This window comes from Zalophus californianus, chromosome 11 (assembly GCF_009762305.2).
Source record: "Zalophus californianus isolate mZalCal1 chromosome 11, mZalCal1.pri.v2, whole genome shotgun sequence".
In the NCBI taxonomy this organism is placed as follows: Eukaryota; Metazoa; Chordata; class Mammalia; order Carnivora; family Otariidae; genus Zalophus; species Zalophus californianus.
Genome location: NC_045605.1, coordinates 102,355,637 through 102,379,042, shown reverse-complemented (window position 1 = coordinate 102,379,042; position 23,406 = coordinate 102,355,637). Strand labels below are relative to the sequence as shown.

At 41.5% G+C, this 23,406-nt stretch overlaps 1 protein-coding gene across 1 annotated transcript; it reads left to right on the top strand.

Annotated features, from left to right (window-relative positions):
* Nucleotides 1-573: 573 nt before the first annotated feature.
* On the top strand, nt 574-10,957 carry LOC113915173 (membrane-spanning 4-domains subfamily A member 6A-like). Its single transcript, XM_027580970.2, is given in 8 exon segments — nt 574-876; nt 1,919-2,077; nt 4,057-4,196; nt 5,261-5,317; nt 7,713-7,904; nt 7,906-7,923; nt 9,849-9,950; nt 10,759-10,957. Coding segments are annotated over 7 exon segments (759 nt in total). The 5' UTR covers nt 574-876; nt 1,919-1,923; the 3' UTR covers nt 10,855-10,957.
* Nucleotides 10,958-23,406: the final 12,449 nt, after the last annotated feature.

Genomic DNA, 23,406 nt, shown 5'->3' with positions numbered 1-23,406 from the left:
TTATCAATATCACTATTACAGTCAATGTTACTATTATTAGTTACATATTATCGCATGCTCCTTGGAAGCAGTAAAGGCCTTCTATAAACATTTTCTCTAAACTTTATAACAAATCTCCAGTGTTGATATTGTTTCCCTACTAAAGAGATGTGAACACTGAGTCACAGAGAAGAACATAGACTTGTTTAATAACAGAGCTAGTAAGTATTGGGGTGACAATGCACATATAGAGCTCCAGGAATCCCACGTTCTCCCAGCCATGAGGTGGTTCTACTTGTGACTTCTCTGAAGATGCTAGGAGTTTGGAAAAAAAGGAAGTGCAAGCTCATTTCACAAATCTACAATCTCTAAGTATCACATCCTGTGTGTGGCTGTAAACTCTGGACTAAGGAAGGGCTGGTGACCTTCAAAAGATGAAGCCAAGTAGAAAAATCTACAGGAATGTGTGAGAACCCAGAGTTACAGTCTCCTGGGAGTTTGTGAGCACTCAGCTGGAACCAACAGGCTGATCCACAAGCACAAGTAGGCAGTGCTGAGAGATTGTTTTCACCTTCCCACGCCCCTGTTGTGCCTCCCTGAGAGGGGATATTTGGTTGGAAGCTCATGGAAAGAACTTAAGAGGCACCAGAGTATTCTGGAAATAGAGTGAGCAGAGAGAAGGAGTATCTGGTTTAACTCTTTCTGCTGTTTTCTGTGTCATCTTGATGAGTCCTTTACCTGAGGTCATGTGATTAACGGGAGCCCAGTTCTTACCCCTTTAGATGTTCGTGGGCCCTGTGCAAACTGGACAGTCCCTGGGCTGAGAATGGTGCCCCGAACAGATATCCAAGCTGAGCTCGCCGCTAATACAGCTAATACAGCTAATAAACATCACAGGTATTGATCCTTGAGGCAAGCAGAGAGCCGGGCCTTGAACCTTGGTTTCATGACTCCAGGTCCTATTCCCATACTCTTCTGCGCGCTGCTGCTTCTCCAAACTGAATTCGCGCAGGCGCAGGCTGCTGCTGCTGGGGGGCGGGGGGGGGGGGGCGGAGGGGGGGCGGTGGGGGGGGGGGCGGGGGGGGGCGGGGGGGGGGGCGGACGAGAAGGTCGCATGCTCTAGTGAATTGTGCGAAGGCTCCAGACTCAGAGAGAGCTGGGGTCCAGCCCCGGTTCTACAGCTCCCCAATTGTGTGAGAGTGCTTGAGTAATCATTATAACTGCAAATATTTCTTCAGCATTAACTCTTTGCCATGCATATATGCAAAGTGAGTATTATTTCCATTCATAATAAACTTTTTGATTCTGAGTTTCCCTAAATATGACATGGTTTTGCTAACTAAAGAACTAACATACAGGGTTGTTGTAAGATTAAAGGCGCTATAGGATGGGGTCGCCTGGCTGGCTCAGTCAGTAGAACATGTGACTCTTGATCTCAGGGTTGTGAGTTCAAGTCCCATATTGGATGTAGAGCTTACTTTAAAAAAAGAAAAAAAGGCATTACAGGATAATGTCCAGTAAAATACGATAAAAAATACCTAGGGTTAGTCCCGGTAAGTATTATGATTGGACTAAAAAATGAACAGAGTTAGTGTGAGATATGCAGAACCTGAATAGGCAATTCAGTTGTTGTGGGTAGAACTAGAGGAAAGAGATTTCTACATTTTGCAAGTTTTTGTGGCCATTTGCCTCTGGACATTGAGACCTCTCACGATTGGTGTTGCTGCTTCCCTGTGATGTGTCTCTTATCTATAATGAATGAACTGTGCCAAAAAATATTCATGATACCAAATCTTTGTGGTTTTCACAGCTCCATGCTATCAGTTTCCTTCCTGAAAGGATAGGTTAAGTCAGAACTAGTGGGAAAATACTGGCTCCCAGTTTGGGGAGACTCAAGAGCTCTATACTTTTTAAGAGCTGAATTTATTTTCTCTTCCAGTGTTGATGGTACCATCATATCACAGCCATGGCCAATCAGACCATCATAGTTCTGACACCAAACGGCATCAATTTCCCCCAAACAGAGGAACCCAAACCCACCAACCAGAGGCAAGACAGCCTAGAGAAACATCTAAAGGCAGATGTCAAAGTTCTTGGGGTAAGTCCAATTCAGAACTAGCTGGACTGGGATGGGGAGGGGGCGCAGGAAAGGAACTGAAGTCTTGGAACTACATCACGAGTATGGAGGCTCTCAAGTTTTGCCAGAGGAACTCCAGGTTGATGGGCAGACCAGTGGAAGCCCCCTAGAGGGCCATCTGAATCTTCTCCAGACATAAGATGATATGAAAAGTGTATTTCTCCTATTCTGAATCTTTTTCAGATTTTTTTTTCCTCTTTAAATTTTTTTTGTTATGTTAATTACCCTATATTACATCATTAGTTTGTGATGTAGTGTTCCATGATTCATTGTTTGTGCATAACACCCAGTGCTCCATGCAGTACGTGCCCTCTTTAATCACCATCACCGGGCTAACCCATCCCCCCACCCCCTCCCCTCTAGAACCCTCAGTTTGTTTCTCAGAGTCCATCGTCTCTCATGGTTCATCTTCCCCTCCGATTTCCCCCTTCATATTTCCCTTCTTACTATCTTCTTTTTTTTGTTTTAACATATAATGTATTGTTTCAGAGGTACAGGTCTGTGATTCAACAGTCTTGCACACTTCACAGCGCTCACCATAGCACACACCCTCCCCAGTGTCTGTCACCCAGCCACCCCCTCCCTCCCACCCCCCACCACTCCAGCAACCCTCAGAATTGACCTTTTGTTGATGTTTCTGTATTTTTGCAACAGCACGCTTCTCAACATTTTCTTTTTTAAAAAACCACCTTATTGAGGAATAATTCACATACAAAAAGCTGTACATCTTTTTTTTTACAAAAGTAATGGCAAATAATTACATATTTTAGGTACTTTTTTTTCTGTGTTCACCAACTGCATGCTTGATACTCCGAATGATTTTTTTTTTTGAAGGGAATTTTTCCCTCACCACAAATTATAGGAAAAATAAACCTCCTTCCCCCTTTTTCTCCTTCCCTTTTGAGAACAGAGATATTTGTCTTTTGCCAGCTTCTCTCCTCTTGTGCATGATTTATTAAAGAAGCTCTGTGGAGCAAAGTGGGGAGGGAGGGGGGGATATGCCCAGGACTGGGAGGGAACTACAGAGCTCCGCTTCTGGAATTGTTTCTGCACTTATATGATCTAAGTTCGCAGAAGTCAGTGGCAATGGGGCGACGGGGTGGCTCAGTCCTTAAGCATCTGCCTTCGGCTCAGGTCACGATCCCAGGGTCCTGGGATCGAGCCCCGCATCGGGCTCCCTGCTCCGCCGGAAGCCTGCTTCTCCCTCTGCCACTCCCCCTGCTTGTGTTCCTGCTCTCGCTGTCTCTCTCTCTGTCAAATAAATAAAGTCTTTAAAAAAAAAAAAGAAAGAATTCAGTGGGAACGATTGCCTTGTCTCCAATATACGATCCTGTGGATTTCTATGAGGCTCGTGGACATAATGTTTGGAAAACGTTGGCTTGGTAAATGTTAACAGAGCCAAAAATATCTGAGGTGGATGTCAAGGAGGAAAACTTGTCCACTTGGAAGCCAAGATCCTCAGCTATAGGGACATGGCCTGGAGGGGTCAAGGAGCTGGCCAGGGGGCCAGGCTCTCTGTGGTGTCCAGCAGGGCCTGTGGGATGTAAGGAGGCACGTCCACACCACCAGGGCTAAGACAGTGTGAGGGCTTTCAGATGTCCCCTGTTCCATAAGAGGTAGAAGGAGAATTAGTAGCAATGGAATCAGAGAGCCGGGGGAAAGAGTCTCTCAGGGAGCCGGCAGCCAGACAAGGGCGGAGAGGCAGAGATGCCTGAAGACTTGCTGAGCACTTGCCAGGTGCCCCGAGACGGTAGTTGTGTGCGGCACAGCAGCATCTCCTCCAAATATCTTTGCAGGGTTCTCACTCTAGAGCTTTTCAGTGTCTGTATCCTTGCCGGGGTCCTGCAGAGAGTGATAATGTGTGGTCACCCTGGGAGAGATAAAGATGCCTTGCCTTTCCAAATGCTGATTTTAATCCTCCATCTCCCTTCTCCCAACAGACCATCCAGATCCTGTGTGGGGTGATGGTGTTGAGTTTGGGAATTATTTTGGTGTCTGTTCCTTCCTTTCCACAATTTACCCCGATGCTTTCCACCCTGTTGAAGGCTACTCACCCATTCGTAGGAGCCTTGTGTGTGAGGTGAGAGCCTTAGAAGGACAGAGGGTAGGCGGAGATTGGGTGAGGAGAGGTGGGAAGAAATCCTTGAGGATTTCACAAGTTTGTCCTGTTTTCTATTCCAAGATCCCATCAAAGATACTACATTACATTAATCATTGTGTCTCCTTCGGCTCCTCTATACTTTCTCACACTTGTCCCTGAGGATGTTGAGTAGCACTGGCCAGGAGTTTTTGAATTCTAACATGTTGCTAAATTTGGGTTCACCTGATATTTTTTTTCTCATGTTCAGTCTAATTGTGATGGATTTTCATGTGGAAGGGAGAGAGGTGAGGTGTTCTACAAGGGCATATGCTATCAACGTGATTTGTCACTGATGACGTTAACCTTGACCCTGAGGCTGAGGTAGAGTCGGGAGGTTCCTCTTCTCCCTCTTTCCATACTCTGCTCTTTGAGAGCAAGTCATGAAGCACAGCCCACATTGGTAGAGGCACCTCGTCCGATTTTGAAGACAGGCCTTATTTAGGCAGACCTAAAGTACTTAGTGTTGGGGCTGTAGGATCTACAACTTTTCTCTTCTCTCTGTTTTGTCCCATTTTTTCCCCATTGTTAAAGGATTTTCTGTTACTTCACTGTCCCAAATCTATTAGGTTATGAATATTGTAAAGTGGTATCTTTGACTTTCGGAACACAGCATTAATGACTCACTGCATCCAGGCTTGTCTTCTGTCTGATCTCAGCCACCACTCCACCCTAAGCTGGGGAACCACCAACTTAAAATATATTTCTCTGTCCTCCCTTATCTGTTAACTGCCCCCCTCTTTTCTTTTTCCATACCATTGCTTTCATATTTTTCTCTACATAGTGTCTAACTCCAAAACTACTTATATTTGCTTTTGTTCATGCTTTTCTGAATACTCTGTGGGAAAAAGAGTAATATCTATGTAATTAATTGGGTCTTACATTGTTGGTCAAAGGTTTCCCGGGACTGTTTCCATAGGGGTTTTCCATAAACACCACAATAATAACATTGTAGCCTCACCTGTACATAGAAACTGACTTCACCATTGTCTCTCCTTTCTGAGTAGTTTGTCATTTCTGGAATTCTACCAGTCATCATGGAGAAAAAGTCAACTAAACCTTTGGTGAGTATGAGGACCAAAACCCCCAACTCATGGATTGAAATGAAACTGAATAACTCTTTAAGGTCAATCTCTCTACCTTGCAGAGTTGGAAATTTAAGTTTCAGAGCAGATATTTGGCAGAGTCAGGAACTGAGCCTGGCTCATAGATATTCCTGCCCAGTGCACATTCCTCCAACCATGTACCCTAAATCACACTCTTCATCAGGGTGTTGTACTATGCCCTAGATCAGTGCCCAGGAATCTATTTTAGAAAATGTCTGCCTCCTTATAATGTCCTTTTAATGGTAACTGGCCTTCAATTTAGATCTTCAATGACAAAGAAGGTGACAATGTTATAAAGAGATCTATTTGTTGCGGATTCACTGTGTAAGCCCATCTGTCCAAACCCTTGAGAAAAACCCATCAAAATGTTATTTATGTGCGGACTTATCTCTCATTCTTTATCTATCTGATCTAAAAATTAATACTTTTCTTAGATTTGAATATGAACTCTCAGGTCCTAAAGATGTCATTAGTCATTGGTATTGGTTAAGAAAACAACTTCACCTGCATTTAACTCTTCTAGGAAAACCAGAATTGGGAGTGGCAGGGGAGAGGAAAGCTGCATTATAGGGAGATTTCTAATCTGTAAATATTCACTAAGTCTTCACTCAATCCTAGATCCCTCAAGGTAGTTTGATATTGAGGGTCATAGGTGAGAATGCCATATAACACAGTAGCACAGAAATGCAATTTGGAAGCTCTGCTTACAAACATTTCCTGAAGATGGCAGGAAATTAGAGAGAGTGCTCAAGATAATGTCAATCTATCTCTTTTTTTTTATCAGAATTTAGAGACTGATCATTTGGAACCTTCATCTAGCCTCTAAACTTCTAGATCAGCGTTGTCCAGTAGAACTTCCTGTGACAATAGAGAATCAGTTAGAACATGCTGCCCAGGCTGGTGGTCACAGTTGCAACTGATAACTTGAAATGTGGTTAGTGAAAGTGAGAAACTGAATTTTAAATTTTACTTGAGTTTGCTTTAAATACGAGTAGCCCATGGGGCTAGTGACAACCACATTGGGTAGCACAATACAAGAATAATATTTCTAGATTTTTGGGGGGAAGCTTATGTTGTTCTTACCCCAGAGAAGAGCAATACCAGAGTGAATAGGGCAGCAAACTCAAGGATATATGGGGTGTGGGTTTGGGATATGCTCAGGCTCATCAGAGTCATCTATCCTTTAGTGAATTCTACTGTGGTCACACATTATACCAGCCCTTTCGGGCTGGGGAAGAATGCTGTCCCAGAACAAACCTAAATCATTCTAAGAAATATATCCTCTGGAAATCCTGACTGTTGCTGGCTATCAGGAGGCCCGGGAGCATACACTTTAGTCATTATTTTAGGAAACTGGGGTTAGGAGGAGAAAAACACCCTGCCTATTCTCTACCGTGCCCCCAAAGCTCCAACTGCTGAGCCCCCTAAAGGAGGAGCAACCTGGGTGGGATTATGTAATATTCTAATTTATGGCTATTGGGGTGTGCCCTGAACTACACTTGCCCATAAATAGAGCTTTGGGATAATCCGAGATCAATTCCCCCTTGTGTGAATTGGGGTAGAAGGGAACACATTCTGAGATCATTTTATTTATTCCCCTCACTCACCCTATAAATGTAGAAATGAAAACCAGAGAAGGAAGTGAAATTAGAGAACTGAGCACTCCAGAAAATGGAGAGGGGCCTCAGGCAAAGCTACCACTGGGATCTGAGTTTCCTGACATCCAGTCTGATCTTTTACCTCCCACTGCTGCAAGCCTGTTACACCATCCTTGGGCCTGGGGCTAGAACTCTGGCTACATTCATTCGTATGGGGACCTGTGACCACCAGAGCCTGACCACTCCAGTGCTCACCTAAGCCTGAGGGACTATGTTCCACACTCCCCTTTGGGAGTGTGTGTGTATTTAAGAGGGTCGTGTGCAAGGAGGAGTAGCTTCTTTCATCTGCCTCTTCTGTGTGGCCGATGGCTTCCTCAAGGGGTTTCTGAATGAGTCGGGGGAGAGAGAAATCATACTGCCTTTGGTCATACTCTTTTGGGATTCGCAGGCACGGCCTCATGAGCCCTGCTCTCAGTCCCAAGTAGAAAATTTAGAAGAGCAATATTCTCTGCCACCTACTGAAGTCCTGCCTAGGGAGAAACATTTCATATATTCATTCACTTAGCCAAGATTTATCTTCTAGGTTCAGAGATGTTGCTAAGTACTGGGGAGACATCCTGGTTTAAGTCTACCAATGCTAGATCCCCTGAGGGACACAGATGAGAAAATAAATTTTTTGCAGTGCATTGGCAAAGAGGGATAAGAGGTATGTGTTGCTCATTGACAGTGATTCTTACTCAGCCTTTGTCTTTCAGGCTCAGAGCAGTGTGGCTGCAAATATTCTGAGCTCTCTATGTGCTCTTGTGGGTTTTATTCTCCTCTCTGGCAACCTGGCTGCTTTGGATTCTGCCTTTTGGAAGTGTGACTTGAACAGAGAGGACAGAGTACCTAAAGGGTATTCACTTTTCCATTATCTGCACCCATATGCTAAGGACGACTGTTTCACCGGCCAAAACCACTCTGGCTGTAAGTATTTTTAGACAGGTTTCCAATCTTACGAGGTTTCTGAAATCCTTGACTTTTGTTATCCCTTATTTTTGAAGATCTAATTCTTTCTGGTTGGGCATCTGGGGGAAAGCGAGGGGCTATGCGAACAGCAGGGGGGACTGCTTGACTGAGATGAAGGGGCGAGGTTCTGGAGTTACATACCAGTGAGATGGAATGGAAGAGTAAATGTCCAGTCAAGTTGATGTTGAAAAATGAAAACTTACTGTTGATAGAGTTCTTAATAATCAAGTAATTCTGTTGTTAGAGGATACGATAGGAGTTTGCCCAACCAAAAATCTTGGCACATGGAATGGTAACTTAAGAAAGACAAAGACAGCAGAAGACCCAAGTGGTCAAGGAACATGGAAAATATGTGTGATGCGGGTTAATTCAGTCTGAGTGGACACTGGGCCCAGCACCGAGAAGCGAAAGTAGGAAATATGACCTCGGAGGTGAGGGCTCCTTCTCCTTCCGGGTACCACAGTGATGAACAGGATTGATCAGGGGAGAAGGCAGCATCATTGTTGTTTGTGAAAGCTTCCAGCGGTGGGACTTATTAAATTGGGAAATAAGAGACGTAGAAAGATGGAGAATGGGAACTGATTATGATTGTCATTATTGGAAAAAAGAAAGCACTGAAGTTTGGCTAATAGAAATAATGTCACATCAAAACTAGTGATGTAATGTATGGTGATATAACATAACAATAAAAAAAGAAAGAATGTCTTCAGTTGGAGCATTAAGTGTATGTGTATGGTTAGAAAACACTAGGAAAGACACAGGCACATAAGAATAAAGAGGCTGCAGAGTATCTGTTGTCCCACAACCACAAAAGTGAGTTACATCAAGGCCACAGCTGGAGGATGGTCAGATGCTGACAGAGCTGGTCAAGCATGCCCTTGCACACCATTCCTTGCGGACCTGGCCGTAGGCGCTTCTCTCCAGGTTCTTGATATTATAATGAGAAAAAGTACATGCAAATGAGGTTGATAGCAGTTGGCATAAACCAACACATGGGCGAGGCAGCCCCACCTTGGGAAAAATTCTGGAGAGAAGTTTGGGAAGGATTGTGGAATGGATAACGTATGAATTCCTGAGGGATAATTTTGCTTTATAAACAAAGGGGTTATACTGCACATGCTTGCTGGGACAGTTTCTAATTAGTGTAAACAAGTTGTATCTCCTCTTGAACTGTACAGAAGTAGACTAGAGGTTTGTGCAAATCACGTTTTCTCTCCTGGTCTATCAGGTTGCTGGGTCTGCATGAAGGATGACTCGGGACAGAAATGGTAGAACCTAGTCTCTTGGCATAATATCTTTTTTGAGTTGGTGTGGGTTGTTAGTAATGGAGGCAGCTTGGTTCATGCTGTGTTTATTGCTTTGATTTTCTCTCTTACCGACATCAGGAAAGGCTAAGAAAGCCTTTTACAAAGGGCTTGCACCAGTGAGGTCAAAACCTCATTGATTCTCAGGTATCTCTGAGAAGGAAATCTCATTGTACATTTGATAAATGTGGAGACTTCAGGCTCACACAGCTACTAAGTGGCAGAGGTGAGGCCAGAATGGAGGCTGTCCCATCTCAGTTTTGGGCCTTACTGTGTCACTCACTGAGTGAACAATGTAATCGGATGTTGCTATGTCTCAGCGGGATAGGAAACAATGTACAAAGTGGGTTATATGGCTGATGTAGTCTGCTCATCCCCCCTCTCAAGGGAATAAATAAGCAAAGGGATTAAATGAAGCCAATTGCTAGGCTAGGAAGGAGCATTGTTCTCTTGCTGAGGATGTTCTTCCTTCATCCTCTGGTGGCTGAGGCGGTCTTCACCTCTACGGTCAACACTGAACAAGGCATGAAGGTGTCGGTTGATGCAAGCACTGCCAATGTTGTATTTCCTGAATTTCAGGGAACTCTGTCTGTGATGCTGATTTGCACGGTGCTGGAGTTCTGCATGGCCACGCTCGCTGCTGTGGTTTGGTGGAAACAGGCTTACTCTGACTTCGCTGGGGTGAGTGTGCTGGCCGGCCTCCCTGAATCCTGCCAGGTGTATCTCCAGTTCTGGGCTGTGTGGAGCGATGTCAGCAAGAGTGGCAGAAGGGTCGGCAGTTGTCGGTCATGAGATATACGTGGGAGACAGCTTGATGGGGGGTGGAAGACTGATGAGGAAAGCGGATGGCAATTGAGTAGCTGACCAGCTGAGGGTTAACCAAATGGGGTGGTTGAACCTGGAAATCGACTGGTTCAATCTTTCTATTTTGTAAATGCAGAAACCTGGAAGTTAAATGGCTTACCCAACATTGTGTATGAGTTTGTGCTCAGTCAGGTCCCTAGAACTTGGCTTGTGTCTTTTCCAGACAGGAACACTTTCTACCATGGCCCTAGCCTGCCTAACAGCCTTGACTTGGTCAAGGGCATTTGCACACATGACTGGATTTGATAAATGTCCTTATGTTCTAGTGTTGCCTTCCTGTGATCTTAAAATTATTTTTTCACCTAAAAGATACTTTTAAAAAATAGTTGTTTCAAATTCCATGGGACAGCACCCTACCACCACTACAGACTCATGGCTTCATTTCACTGAATTAAAAAGCCTTGATTTATCCAAAATTGTATTACAGAAAGCAGAATGAATATTGAGCTGATGAGCAGCACTTATTTGAAGAACTTAATGACATACTATACTCATCTTGTATACAATGTATATATATACACACAAAGGTGGAGGAAATGGTATCAAGCGTGTACCTGAGTAAAGTTTGAAGAACTAACTATGAAGAACAAGCATCTGAAGAACTTACATATTTTGTTTCTTTTAGAGTGTGCTTTTCCTGCCTCAGAGTTACAAGAATAAATCCAGCATACCCGCAAAAGCATTTTCTGACCCTGGATATGAAGAACTATTGACTTCTTAGGGGAAATTATTCAGCAGAAATTTGGTTTTATGATGATATATAAAAACCAACCAAAGAAACTCAACTCAAGAAAGCGGTTTGAATTCTCTGAAATGCAGGCTTTTATATAATGAACACTGAAAATATGTATCTTTAAAAGGATGCTGTAATTTAAAAGACCACAAAGACATATCATGTTTCATTAAACTGTGTAAAATGCTCTGTTTTTCTTTGACACAAATTGTAGCAATATTCAGCTTGTGCTATCTAAATTATTTAATAAACAAGATGTAGGAAAAAATATATATCTTTGTTTTCTTGTTATTGAATATATGTGTTCAATGGGGGTCTCTTGATTTGCCATTAGGAAAAGTGCAAATGTGTAAATTACCATTGCCTAGACTGCCAAATAGACATTTCCCAAGAAACTAGACAGCATTGTGTGATTCAGGTCATGGTAAAGTAAGAGAGTCAACTCTTTCTGGTCCTCCTTAATTGTCAACAGGAGTTAACTGAGTAATGGTGGTGTTCAGACTCTTTTATGGTACACTAGTGTTGCATCACATGATTATCCACATTACAGCATGCAGACAAGCCCCCTACAATTAAATCTCAGGAGCTGTGTAAGTAATTGGCTTCAAAATAAAATCTTTATTGGATTACTCTGATGTGTGTGTTTTTCGACATCACCAAGCAATTAACTCAATGCTGACACTATCAATCTACCTGGAGATAGCATCAAAGGGCTCAGTGGCTACAGATGGAGGTTCTCAAGACCCCTTCCTTGGTTCAATTAATTTGCTAGAGTGGCTCACAGAACTCAGAGAAACAGTTCATTTACTAGATTACCAGGGTATTATAAAAGGATACAACTCCAGAATAGCCATATGGAAGAGAAACAGAGGTCAAGGAATAGGAAGGGCTGTGGAACACCACAGTCCCTGAATCTCCCTGGGTTTACCCAGAAGCTATCCCAAGCCTATCCTTTTGGTGTTTTATAGAGGCTCTGTTACATATGCACAATTGATTAAATCATCAGCCATTGGTGATTAAACTCAATTTTTAACCCCTCTCTCCTTTCCAGATGTCGGGGGGTGGGTGGGCTGAAAGTTCCAATTCTCTAATCATAAGGTTGGTTCCTCTGCTTGGGGAGGTTCCCCTACCCATCCTTAGGTTCCCTGAGGGCTTTCCCAAAGTCAACTCATTAACATAAAAAAAATACATCTTTACTGCTCTGTAACTTAGGAAATTCCAGATTTGTGTCAGGAACTGGAAGGAAGACTAATTATATATTTCTTATTATAAATATCACAAAATCATCATTACATATTTTTGGAAACTCATTTTTTACTTTTCCTTTTAAATACAGAGTAAGTCAACAATGATAGATATAAACCTAAATTTGAACTCCTTTCTCCCTCATCAACTATTCAAACAAAACAAGCAAACAAAGGCTAACTAAAATATTTATTAAGAGATAGCCAGTTCATATTTTTTTCTGATTTCAAAATAAGAAAGAACAATTGTTCCAGTGTAAATGTTAAGCCTCAACACACACACACACACACACACACACACACACACACACACGCTGGTCTTTCAAGACTTCTCCCTAATTTTATATAAGCTCCATTTCTTTGAAAGATTTTCTCGTGTTTTCCCTGCCCTGGCCCACTATGTCAGGGGTCACACCCACTGTGTCAGATCTGATGCTCAGTTTCCCCATTCTATTTTTTTCATTCTGAGAGTAGAATTTTGCTTTTCACTTTCAGCTCTTTCTTCAAACTCTCTCCTCATTGTCTTCTCCCTTTCTTCTGTCCTTCCTCCCTACACACACATATGTCCACCATTTCTCTTATTTATTTGCTTATTATGGATATTCAACATTTATGGGAACTTTGGGGGTACCAGACACTATGCTGGATGCCAGAGTTACAAAGGTGAATAAGATACACTCCTTGGCTTCAGGGAATTCGTAACCAATTGGGGAAAACTGATGACAGTAAAGGTACAGAAGCACCATACAGGGCACTAAGTGTTATTTGAGCACAGAATAAAAAACACACTTCTCTGCCTAAAAGAATGTAGGGGATATGTGTGTGTGAGAGAGAGAGAAAGAGAGAGAGAATGCTTCCTTCCTTTGAGAACACCCCAATGGAAACTTTCCCAGTGGGGCTGTCAACTACATGGGGCCACTCTCTTTCCACACACAGCTGGTTGGACTCCACTGTGTCCACCATTTCCATCATGATTAACCAGTAAAATGTCTAGTGCTAGAGCTCCTCCTGGGTCTCTCCTAGCTTTGACTCCTTTCTCAGAAAAGGTGGGCAGCTCTTTAGGCAACACTCAAAGTCAGTTCTCATCAGAGGTTCAACATAACTGCTAAGTAGCAATGCCCCTCTAGCATGAGTGCAATGAGACTGCTCTCTACCTTGAGATATGAAGATATATTGAAAACACGTGTGAAGTGCTTACCATTATATCTAGCACATAGAAAATACTCAGTTAACTTGAGTTTTATTTTCTATTTTCTTTCATCTCTCCTCCAACTCCCCTACACCAACTTGATCCTCTAATCAATTTTAATCTCAATCTACCTCTGGGATTTGGAAACGGATTAATCTCATAAAATCCTTCATTTCTTCAAGAGAGTCTGTATAGTGCTTTAAATAGAGAATCTTAGACCATATTCATTTATTTTCTCATCCCTTTGCTACAAAGGAAGATTTTATTTTATTTTATTTTTTATTTATCTTTTTTAAGTAACGGCCCAGTTCAGAGCTTCTGCCACATGCAACTCTACTGACATCCAGTGGTGATTAAGAGAAACACTTTCCCCCCAAATGAATAGAAAAGACAGGCCAGAGTAATAATTCAGTATCCCTGAGAATTTCCCTGCAGGCAGCTAATTTGACAGCATGAAATCATACCCGCAAACTTGTCTGCACATGTCATCAGTGAGGGGGGACAATGCATCGTTCAGAAATTTTTATTATTTGCATCTACAAATGACATATCAGATAAAAGGCTGGTATCCAAAATCTATAAAGAAGTTATCAAACTCAACACCCAAAGAACAAATAATCCAATCAAGAAATGGGCAGAAGATGTGAACAGACATTCTGGAAAGAAGACATCCAAATGGCCAACAGACACGTGAAAAATTGCTCAACATCACTCGGCATCAGGGAAATCCAAATCAAAACCTCCATGAGATACCACCTCACACCCGTCAGAATGGCTAAAATTAACAAGTCAGGAAACGACCGATGCTGGCGGGGATGCGGAGAAAGGGGAACCCTCCTACACTGTTGGTGGGAATGCAAGCTGGTGCAACCCCTCTGGAAAACAGTATGGAGGTTCCTCAAACAGTTGAAATTAGAGCTACCATTCGCTAGCAATCCAGCAATTGCACTACTGGGTATTTACCCCAAAGATACAAATGTAGGGACCCGAAGGGGTACGTGCACCCCAATGTTTATAGCAGCAATATCCACAATAGCCAAACTATGGAAAGAGCCTAGATGTGCATCAACAGATGGATGGATAAAGAAAAGGTGGTATATATACACAATGGAATATTATGCAGCCATCAAAAATGAAATCTTGCCATTTGCAATGATGTGGTTGGAACTAGAGGGTATTATGCTGAGCGAAATAAGTTAATCAGAGAAAGACAATTATCATATGGTCTCACTGATATGAGGAATTTGAGAAACAAGCCAGAAGATCATAGGGGAAGGGAGGGAAAAAATGAAACAAGATGAAACCAGAGAGGGAGACAAACCATAGGAGACTCTTAATCTCAGGAAACAAACTGAGGGTTGCTGGAGTGGTGGGGGGGTGGGAGGGATGGGGTGGCTGCGTGATGGACATTGGGGAGGGTATGTGCTATGGTGAGTGTTGTGAATTGTGTAAGACTGACGAATCACAGACCTGTACTCCTGAAACAGATAATACATTATATGTTAATAAAAAAAAAAAAAAGACACGGGGGCGCCTGGGTGGCTCAGTCGGTTAAGCGGCTGCCTTCGGTTCAGGTCATGATCCTGGGGTCCTGGGGTCCTGGGATTGAGCCCCACATCTGGCTCCTGCTCAGCAGAGAACCTGCTTCTCCATCTCCCTCTGCTTGCCACTCTGCTTACTTGTGCTCTCTATCTCTCTGTCAAATAAATAAATAAATAAAATCTTAAAAAAGAAGACACAAACCATAACCATAAGGGTGCTGGAGTGGCTATATTCATATGAAATAAAATATACTTAATATGAGACATTGTTAGAGAGAAAGAGGGATATTTTATAATGATAAAAGGGTCAACAGAGCAGGAAGAAATAAGTTTAAATAAATGTATACTTAATAGCAGAGCTCCCCAAATATAGGAAGCAAAAACTGATAGAATTGAAAGGAGAATTCAGCAATATTGGCTTTTAATATTTTATCCTCAATCACTGATAAAAAAACTAGACAGAAAATCCAGAAGAAAATAAAAGACTCTAAAACTATTAACCAACTTAACCTGATGCATATATATATATATAAAATCTTAACAAAATATAATATGCATTAATAAATAATATTAATATAATATTATAATATATAATTATATATATATTATATTGTATTATATTATTAAAACCCTCCACCCATTTTGTGAATGGGTTTTGAGTGAAACTAGTGAATATCATGAAATATCACTACCAGAACTATGCTATATGGCAAAAGGACTTTTAAGGGTATAATTAATATTACTAGGAGTTGATTTGGGGTTAGTCAAGGGGAGATTGAGCAGCCCTGACCTCATCACACAAGCCCCTTAAATCTGGGTCTAGAGATCAGGGACTGAGGAAATCAGAGATCAAAGCAGCAGAGACATTCTCCTCTTGGCCATGACGGGCAGCTGCCATGTCTTGGAGAGAGCCATGTGGCAGTGAATGGCAGATGAGCTCCAAGAGGCCCCCAGCTGACAACCAACAAGAAGATGGGACTTCATTCCCAGCGTCGTTAGGAGCTAAACTCTGTCAACACCCTGAATGAGCTTGGAAGATGCTCCCATGCCCCAGATGATACAGCATCTCTGGCCAACACTTGACTTTAGCCATTTGAGACCCTGGACGGAGAACCCCAACCCGCCATGCTCAACTCTGGACTCAAGGAAACTGTGAGATGATCCATTTGGATTGTGTTAAACCACAAAATTGGTAATAATGTATTTTTTCTACAGTGACAGAAAACAAATACCAATCGCGTGCTAGAACTTAAAAGACAATACATTTTAAAAGATTAAAATACTATAAAGTAAGTTCTCTGAACAAAACAGAATTAAATGAGATATCAATAGCAGAACTACATTGTAGAATCCCCACATAACTGTAAATTTAAATCACTCACTTCTCAATTGACAATGGGTCAAAAAAATAAAAAAAAAGAAATTGGAAAATATTTTAAATTAAGGATTTTATTTATGTAGTTGGCAGAGAAAGACACAGCAAGAGAGGGAACACAGAGGGAGAGTTCAGGCTGAGCAGGGAGCCCGATGCAGGGCTCGATCCCACGACCCTGGGATCATGACCTGAGCCGAAGGCAGACGCTTAGCGACTGAGCCACCCAGGTGCCCTGGAATAAAAAATGTTCTGAATAGTAAAGCAAATGCCAGAAATTTAAAGATAGGTCAATTCAAATAATACACATTTAAAGTCTCTTTTGGACAAAATCTTAACAACGTATCAGAGAAAACCAGAAAAATATTCACCAAAATGATAAAAAGACAATTAACTTTTTTAAAAAAAGATTTTATTTATTCATTTGAGACACAGAGATACAGAGAGAGAGATGCAGAGAGAGCATGAGTAGGGAGAGAGGCAGAGGGAGAGGGAGAAGCAGGCTCCCGGCTGAGCAGGGAGCCCGATGCGGGACTCGACCCCAGGACCCTGGGATCATGACCTGAGCCGAAGGCAGACGCTTAACGACTGAGCCACCCAGGTGCCCTAAAAATATTTTAAATTAAATAAAAAAGAAAACATATCAAAATGTATGGGAGATGGCTACTCCTGGGCCTAGAAGAAAATTTATAGCTTTAAGTGCTTATGTCAGAAACAAAAATGTCTCAAGTCATTAACCTAAGCCCCCTTCCTATGAAACCAGAAAAAAAAGTAAGCAGAAATAAAGAAATAATTAAGTCTAGAGAGAAAAATCAAGGAACAGAAAACAGAAAAATAATAAAGAAAAATCAATGAAACCAAAAGTTGGTTCTTTGAAAATTCCAGCAAAATTGATGACTTCAGCTAGACAGACCAAATGAAAACGAGGGAGAAGACACACATTATCAAAATCAGCCATGGAAGAGGGAAGACCACCACCAACTCCACAAAATTAAAAGCATTATAAGGGCATTAAATATAATTCTGGACAATTTTATGCCAGCAATTTATACAAATAAATGAAATTATAAAATAGACATAAGTTACCAAAACTGATCCTAGAAGAATTAGAAAACATGAATGTATCTATAACAAGTGAAAACACTGAAATCATATTCAAACACTTTGCCACCGAGAGAAGCTCAGAATCAAATAGCTTCACTGGTGACTTTATCTATCAGATAATTAAAGACAAAATAATACCAATCCATGACAAATTTCTTCACAAAAGAAAAGAGGGGACACTCTCAACTCATTCCATTAGCCAGGATTACCCTGACACCAAAGCCAGAAAAAACATTAGAAGGAAAGAAAGCTTCAGGAAAATATGCCTTAAGACTGCCATCTTCCATCTTCCTGAGGTCACAACGGCAAAGTCAAATAAGATGCTCATTCTGGTGGGACGTCTTTTAACACAGTATCAGTCAACCGAGGCAAAGGGCATCCCACTTGGGAGCTTGTTTCATAGAGTCTTTGTGGAGCCATTGCGATGCACCAGCTTCTGCAGTGTTTCCATGGCTTCAGTAGCTGTTGACCATCATGAGGCAAAGGAGGGACAGCAGAGCACGTGCCCTTTTTTGAGTGTATAGGATGCACCTCTCCCTTAATCCATTCTAAATTCTCAAGAGCTGTCTTTTATTTATTTTATTTTAAGATTGTATTTATTATTTGGCAGAGAGACACAGCGAGAGAGGGAACACAAGCAGGGGGAGTGGGAGAGGGAGAAGCAGGCTTCCCTCCGAGCAGGGAGCCCGATGCGGGGCTCGATGCGGGGCTCGATGCGGGGCTCGATGCGGGGCTCCATCGCAGGAGCCTGGGATCATGACCCCCTGAGCGGAAGGCGGACGCTTAACGACTGAGCCACCCAGGCGCTCAATAGATGGAGACAATTTATCAGTGTGAGTTGTCCGGGTTCCTTTGGCTGGCACTCCTCCTGCTGGCCAAAAAGGGAAAAGCTCACTTTTGCTTTTGTTAAGCAGGAACGCAAAAAGGACTTTTTAGCTGACTTGCCGCTTTTTTTTGCAGTTTCTTACTCATCCATTTTGCTAGATCCTAAGATCTATCATTTCCGTACTATCCCAGGAAGTTCTATGATCAGTAACTGATTTTAAAACCTGTGCTACTTCATGCCATAGTGGTTCAGTAACCACCTCTGCATCCCCTTTATCAAAAGCATCCTTTTTATCTATAAATAAATCCTTAGCAATATTTTTAGTTAAAGATGAATCTGGGTCTTCAATGCAATGTCACTTCTGATGCCAAGTGTTCCAACACAAGCAGTTAGGGTTTAATTTCTAAAGAAGACTCATAGGACCCAACAGGACTCTGCATACCACTTTAGGATCTATTGCAGGGATAAGACAGGATATCTCAATAGCATTAAACTAAGGATATATGTTCTAGGTAAAAAGTGCCTCGCAGCAGGGGTCCATAGTGCTAGGCTTGAGTTTCAATTGCCTTCCCCTTTACTCTGGAATGCACGCTCTGTTTTTGATAGGGAATCCCATCAGAATCCCTCAGGACCAGGGAGCCCCAAATTATAGTGGTGGTTGGACTTCTTATACCTGGCTTGTCCTGTGGGCATGTTATGTAACCAGCCCCAATACCACACATTCTGTGGTCTCCCTGAAGCCACGTGCAAATCACTAGTCACACTGTTATCAATAAATAATGCTGACAAGCAGGCACAAATCACCCAGAAACTCCTCAGACCCATGGTTACAAAGCAACACAATGAATCAATGTGTTCATGCCTTGACCTAAGGGTCAGCGCCTTGCAGGCTCAGGTGGTTATAGGCTTGCTGAAATTAACCCTGACAACACAGGCATGGGTTTTGACAGACCTGGTTTGACTAATTACTGCTTGTGTGATCTTGGATCAATTCTCAGTTTCCTTTTAAAAAAAATTCTAAAATACAGATAATACGTAGATCCTTGGGTCATATAAGGACTGGAAGAAGAAATTGAGTGCCATTGATTATACCTCTCTCTGATGTTTGAGATAAGGGAAAGGAAACATTTTAACCTTTCAAAAGTATACTCTCAGCAAGGAGAAAGAACGCGTGGCACAGGGAAGAAGCCAGGGTCTGAAGTCACCTTTTTTGATAGGGGCACCTTGAGAACATCACAAGAACTAGAACAGAACTATTAATATAAATGTCATTCAGGGAGTTTGAGTTTAAATAAAAGAATCAAGTGAAAACAAATATGATGGAATATGTACTATCAGAAGGGTTCAGGAAGCTGTTAAAATATCTGTTTCTGAGCTTGGTGGATTGTTGATTATCTTCCAATACTACTAAGGTTAGCTTATCTCTACTGCCCTTATATGTAAGCCGAAGTTGAAAATAAAGAAGTCTAGAGTAACAATTCTACCATAACCATCCTTCTTCAGGACAGAAAGCAAGGGCGGCAACTCGGTGAAAGAGATGAAACATAAGGTCGCAAGCTGGGATAGCTTGCTAACTTAAAACCCCAGCGGCCTCAGAGAGACATCAAGGTGGGTGCAGTGCATTTTCAGTTTCATATATTCTGATAGAATTTGGCAATGATTCTGTGCTTGAGTCTGGGCCGTGTTTATTTTAAAATTAGAGTTTTGGAAAATAAAATTATTTTCTTCACCAAAAGCTGAATATGCCATTTTCTTGAACTCTGAATACACAGAAAGTATTTCACAGAGACAAATGTACACATCATGGTCAAAAGTAATTCAGGAAATTTCTAGAGCAAAGTGTGTCATCCTTAATTCTGTATGTCCTTTGCATCAGAATTCCTATTTTACCCATAAAAACATTACTTGTTTTTGTTCTAGAATTTCAGCAATAGATTCTAATCTTCCTTTCGTTGTCTATCAGTAATTCATTTAAAAAGTAAAGGTTATTCTCCCACTAGATGCCAAGTGATGGTCTAGATGCTAAAGAAACAAAGATAAAGGAAATCTTTTTTTATAAAGATTTTATTTATTTATTTGACACACACAGAGAGAGAGAGAGAGCGCACAAGCAAGGGGAGTGGCAGGCGCGCAGAGGGAGAGGGAGAAGCAGGCTCTCCGCTGAGCAAGGAACCCAATGCGGGGCTCGATCCCATCATGACCTGAGCCGAAGGCAGCTGCGTAACCGACTGAGCCACCCAGGCATCCCGATAAAGGAAATCTTAAATTATTAGGATGTCACTGCCAGAAGAAGAAAAAAATTGCTACTACTTTTTATATTTAGCTTGAAATATTTTGTAAATATTTCATTTAATCTTTAGAAGAGAAGTGTTTCAGCAAGGGTGTCATAACCTGATAATCCAGGTATTTCTAATGACAAAACGGAGAAAACATTTTGGCATGTAACACATGCTATATAATCCTTATGCTTTGATGCAATAATCCCACAAAAGGAAATTTTATAAATATTAATGTTAAATGGATATTTATTTACAATAACAAAAACATCACTTAAATATACAGCATCTTGAAAATGCTCAATAAATTATACCATTAGCCTTTTTATCAAATATTGTGCAAATGTAAAAGTGATGATTAGGGAGGGAAAGAATGAAGGGGAGTAAAATTGGAGGGGGAGACGAACCATGAGAGACGATGGACTCTGAGAAACAAACTGAGGGTTCTAGAGGGGAGGGGGGTGGGGGGATGGGTTAGCCTGGTGATGGGTATTAAAGAGGGCACGTTCTGCGTGGAGCACTGGGTTTTATGCACAAACAATGAATCATGGAACACTACATCTAAAACTAATGATGTAATGTATGGTGATTAACATAACAATAAAAAATTTAAAAAAATAAAGAACGTAAGTCAGAAAAAAAAGTGATGATTAGAAGACACTTGGAAGGATTATTACTATATGATGCTAATGTAAAAAATTTAGAGACAAGTATGCACATAAACCATAATTAAGCTCTCAAAAACCATTTATGTATATCAACAAATATTGAGATGGAATGGAGACAAATGTTGCTAGTTGTGTGCAGTTAATCCAACTTTATGTGAATTTTTCTCTATTTTTCAAAATATTATAATGCATTTATTATGTTAAGCACAAAAAAATAGTATAACTTTGGGGCGCCTGGGTGGCTTAGTCAGTGAAGCCTCCTACTCTTGATTTCGGCTCAGGTCATGATCTCAGGGTCATGGGATTGAGCCCCACATCAGGCTCTGTGTTGGGTGTGGAGCCTGCTTAAAATTCTCTTTCGCCCTCTGCCCCTCCCCCACCACTGGCTCACTTGTTGTCTCTCCCTCTCTCTCTCTCTCTCTCTCAAAAAAAAAAAATAGTATAGCTTCCTGGAGAAAAAAATAATTTAGGCTTAGAGGAAAAGGCCAATAGAGTGAGTTCCATTCTGTTCTATTCTAAAAATTGATCATAGTGAAATTTTAGGCAATGATATGGGAGCATTAATAGGAAAGCTTAAATTGCTCTTGTGCTGAGGAGAAAAGAAATTAAGTGGAAATACTCATCATATTGCTGATTATTAAATAACTTTGATAAATTATCTCAATAACATCACATCATAAAGTCCTTATGAGGTGAGATAAGCATTGCTATTCCTCAGTCACAGCTGAAGAATAGAAACTCGGAGAGTGTACATGAATTTTCCAAAGCCCCAGAACAAATAACCGGGAGAGTCAGGATTTTTGCCAGGGTGTGCCTGACATTAAGGTATGCAGCCTTTCAATCAGATTTCACCCTTTGCAGTGATGAGCATCTTTGATTCCTGGAGGTGGTAACGAAACTGTCGAAGCCCCAGTGGCACCCCATTTACCTGTCCCTGCCTGTCTCCCACTACTGTGTTCCAGAACCCCATATTCCATTGATTCCATCCTGCAGGGCCTCAGAACCCCTTCTAGGCCTCCGGTAAGGGTTGCTTATCATCACTTTCAGATAGATTTGTTGAGAGCCAAGGTAACAACAGGTGATACATTTTTCCAGTGCCTTCTCTTCCTATAAAATATAATCCTCTTAGTACTAGGAAGTGCGAGGCTGCTTTCTTTGAAATGCCTCCCCAAATGTGTGCAGCATTTTGCACCCTGAGCATCGTGGGGCTTAATGAAGAATCCAGACTACATGCGGTCTTTTACAGAATGAGAGATGTAGTTGGTACCAGTAGGTTTGTTGAGAGCATTACAACAAATGAAATTCAAAGTACGCAGGTGGGACAAGCAGATGCATCTGATTCTGCTCAACATCTACCCAGCGAGTTGCATAATTTCCTTAAAAAGAATCTACAATCCCTGGGTGTAAGTTACCTTTAGTCCTGTAGACAATTGCAGGTGAGTATGGTAAATTAAGTGGTCTATAATTTTATTTGGGATGAATTATTTCATGCCAACTAATATTAGGTAAGAAGTGAGTGAAGAAAATATATCTGGGAGTACCGTTAGGTCATATGTTTTGGTGTGAAGGTGTTCTGGGCTCCCAGAGATTAAATAGGATGTTTTCCCCAAACATAAAATCCCTATGAGGTAATATCTTCCACAGGGCTTGGTAAACCAACACAATTTCTTTGGATTTCACTCTTTCAAGGATTATTTTTAAGAGCCAATTAAGGTGGAAAAGATCAAGTGTGATTCATATGTGATCTTGAGATTGAGGGAAAGACATCTCTAATTGTGGAGAGTTTCTACTTCACCGCTATGTTCTGTTTTTCTTCCTCCAGGTAGCTCAGATAATGATTGGCCTGAAATGCTTCTTATCTGGGATCATCGAGATTTTTTTTTTTTTTACTGGCACATTAACGACAGGAGTCCTTTATTCTGCTTTTATATTGGCTACCCATTCAGGGCTGTAGCATCTGTGAGTACACCTATTAGAACTACTTTGGGAACCAGAGAAGTTATTTAGAAATTATAAGTAAAGGAAACATAGATTTAATTAGTTTATCCTCCCTTTTTATAGACGACAGCTGAGATTCTTTTTAGCAGTGGCGCCGTGCTCAATAGATAGGGAATTTGTAGGAGAGGAAGTGACAAAAGTAGCCTCAGGACCAATTGCAAGTGCTTGGCAAAAATAAAAAGTGCTCTTGAGTCCCATGCTCCCCTTTGAAGGGAGAGATCATTCTTAACTGAGATGATCCAGGCATACATTAGAAAGCAAATGAAGCTTCAGGATGGAATATGTTTGGATAGATTAGAATGGGAGTGTGTTCCAACTTTGT